The 3,186-nt window shown below is 40.4% G+C and overlaps 1 protein-coding gene across 1 annotated transcript; it reads left to right on the forward strand.

The window, feature by feature from the left end:
* The first annotated feature begins 1,742 nt into the window (after positions 1-1,742).
* LOC140827203 (secreted RxLR effector protein 161-like) lies at positions 1,743-2,144 on the forward strand. The gene has a single exon (XM_073189827.1). It carries the CDS (start codon positions 1,743-1,745, stop codon positions 2,142-2,144), a length of 402 nt encoding a protein of 133 aa, XP_073045928.1.
* Positions 2,145-3,186: the final 1,042 nt, after the last annotated feature.

The following is a 3,186-nucleotide window of genomic DNA, read 5'->3' on the forward strand; positions in this document are numbered from 1 at the left end:
ACAAAAGAAAACAAGATAGTGTAAACCAAGCACATTTGTGACACGTTAGGCTAGGACATATTTCCCAAAGAAGCGTCAGACATAAACTCTCTAAGATACATGTGAGTTCTGTCTGAAAGGAAAAATGACCAAGGCCCCTTTCCTAGGGAAAGTGGAACGTGCACATGATCTGTTGGATTTGATCCATATAGATGTATGTGGCCCGCTAATTGTTAGCAGGAGATTTGGCCATTCCTACTTCATTACCTTTATTGATGACCATTCGAGGTCTGGGTATGTGTATTTAATGAAATACAAGTCTGAAGCCTTTGAAAAGTTACAAGACTACCCTAAAGAGAATGTGATTCTCTCACAGTGGACTCCGCTTGCCACCCCCTAGTTTAATGGTGTGTCAGAACGTCGTAATCAGACATTGATGGACATGGTCCGATCTATGATAGGATTCACTGAGTTGCCGCCATCTCTTTGGGGATATGCGCTTGAAACATCGGCAAAGTTGTTGAATCAAGTACATACAAAGGCAGTTGATAAAACTCCATATGAAATATGGATGGGAAATCCCCCCAAATACTCTTACCTAAGAATATGGGGATACCTTACTTAAATAAGCAGGCAGTGGGAGACAAATTGGATAGTAGAGCCAATTTGTTCTACTTTGTGGGATATCCAAAGAACTATATTGGATATTACTTCTATTATCCTAGTGAAATAAATGTGTTTGTTTCAAGGAATGCCACCTTCTTAGAGAAGGAGTTTCTATTGGATAGAAAAGGCGGGATGATAGAACTTGATGAGATTCGAGAACCACCCACTACACAAGTAGTAGAATCCACACCCCAACAACCAATCAAAGAAAGACAAGCCCCTAGGAGATCCGAATGGATCCCAAGACCGCCTAATAGGTTGAGCCTGCTACTTGAAGAGGGCCAAGTTGATCCCATTCCTGGATGTGATCCAAAAAATTTCAAGGAAGCATTGTCTGATGTCGATTCATCTAAATGACTTGAAGTCATGTAGTCTGAGATGGACTCCATGTATTTGAACCAAGTATGGCCCTTAGTAGATCCACCTAAGAGAATTGTTCCCATAGGATGCAAATGGATTTACAAAATGAAATTTGGAGCGGATGGGAAGGTGGTGACCTTCAAAGCTAGATTGATAGCAAAAGGATATACTCAAAGACAAGGCATTAACTATGAGGAAACATTTTCTCCAGTCGCAATGTTCAAGTCCATTAGGATACTGCTAGCCATAGCAGCATAATACGACTATGAAATATGACAGATGGATGTGAAAACAACGTTTCTTAATGGGGATATTAAGGAAGATATTTATTTGTCTCAACCTGAAGGATTCAAATCAGTAGGAAGTGAGCATAAAGTATGAAACTTCATATTTCCATTTATGGACTCAAACAGGAATCGAGGAGCTGGAACATCAGATTTGACAACACTATCAAAGAGTTTGATTTTGCCAAAAATCCTGAGGAACCTTGTCTATACAAGAAAGGCTAGTGGGAGTGCAGTGACATTCCTAGTACTTTATTTGATGACATACTACTCATTGAGAATCATGTAGGGATGTTGCAATCAACTAAAGTATGGTTAGCTGGTAAATTCTCCATGAAGGATATGGGTCAAGCATCATATGTATTAGGAATACAGATCTATAGGGATAGATCAAAGAGGATGCTAGGGCTCATCCAATCCACATATATCGATACCATATTGAGGAGATTCTCTATGGAGGAGTCCAAGAGAGGATATCTCTCAATGTCTCATGGTGTGACTCTATCCAAGTCTATGTGCGTTAAGATTGATGAAGAGATGGAAACCATGAGACACATTCCATATGCGTCTGCCATAGATAGTATTATATATGGTATGATATCTAATCGACCTGATATTGCATATGAACTGAGTGTTGCAAGCCGATATCTGTCGAATCCTGGTCCACTGCATTGGAAAGCAGTGAAGGATATTCTTAAGTACTTGAGAAAAACTAAGAATTTTTTCTTGGTATATGGGAGTGGAGAACTAAAATTGGAAAGATACACTAATTCTAGGTTCCAATTAGTTGTGGATGATTCAAAATCAACCTCTAGATTTGTATTCAAGTTCAATGGTGATGTCGTCTCTTGGTAGAGTTCCAAGAAAGAAACCACAGCGGATTCAACCACTGAGGCCGAATACATAGCTGCATCGGCTGCAGCAAAGGAGGGAGTTTGGATGGGGAATTTCATTCAAGAGTTGGGTGTCATTCCTCAAACAGTTGATCCAGTCCCGATCTACTGTGACAACACCGGTGCCGTTGCGCAAGCAAAGAAACTGAGGTCTCATCAGCGATCCAAACATATATTGAGGAAGTTCCACATAATCCGGGAGATTGTGGGAAGAGGAGACATATCGGTAGAGAAAGTCACCTCCGTAGATAACGTTGTTGATCCACTGACGAAGCCCCTTCCAGGACCATTGTTTGAGAAGCATCACAAAACAATGAGTCTAAGATCTATGGGTAGTTGGCTATAGGGCAAGTGGGAGATTGTTAAAGTAGGTGCCCACCAAGCCAACTTATGGCTCGGGTTTTATTGACTCTAATATAAAAAAATCTTTATTTTGATAATATTTTACGATTTTATTCGATTATGGCATTATAATTTATTTGTATACCCATGCAAGCTGCATAGATAAAGTCTTTGAATATACAATATGTACAATAGGTCTGCGTCGCAACGTAAGATCATGAAACTTATTAGGAAGTGCACCGTATATTTTAAACAGGTTCCTAGTCAAATCAACTGCCTAAAACGAGGATAAAGGTTGTTTGAGCTCGAGACTAGCATATGTGATGTAAACACTGTGTTTCATATGCAAGGGCATTGAGATGTCCATTCACACAGATGGATGATCATATGATGATGCACTGAACAACCTTCTCTCAGACTGTCCAAGTGGTTATCACTTATCGAATGGAATAGTCCGCAGTTATGGTTGTACCCCATTAGTCCTTTGAACCAGGACAATGTAAGGGCTATACGTACTAGCATGCACTTTGATCCGTTTACCGACTCCATCGAGGGTCATCAGGTGGCGAGGTTTGGTGTAGTTTCAAAATACATAGGACCAAATGCATTGTAGTCGGAGATTCACAAGTTCCTGAAACCTGCGCAGCCCCTTTGCTCTCTCT

This window comes from Primulina eburnea, chromosome 3 (assembly GCF_022965805.1).
Source record: "Primulina eburnea isolate SZY01 chromosome 3, ASM2296580v1, whole genome shotgun sequence".
Lineage (NCBI taxonomy): Eukaryota > Viridiplantae > Streptophyta > Magnoliopsida > Lamiales > Gesneriaceae > Primulina > Primulina eburnea.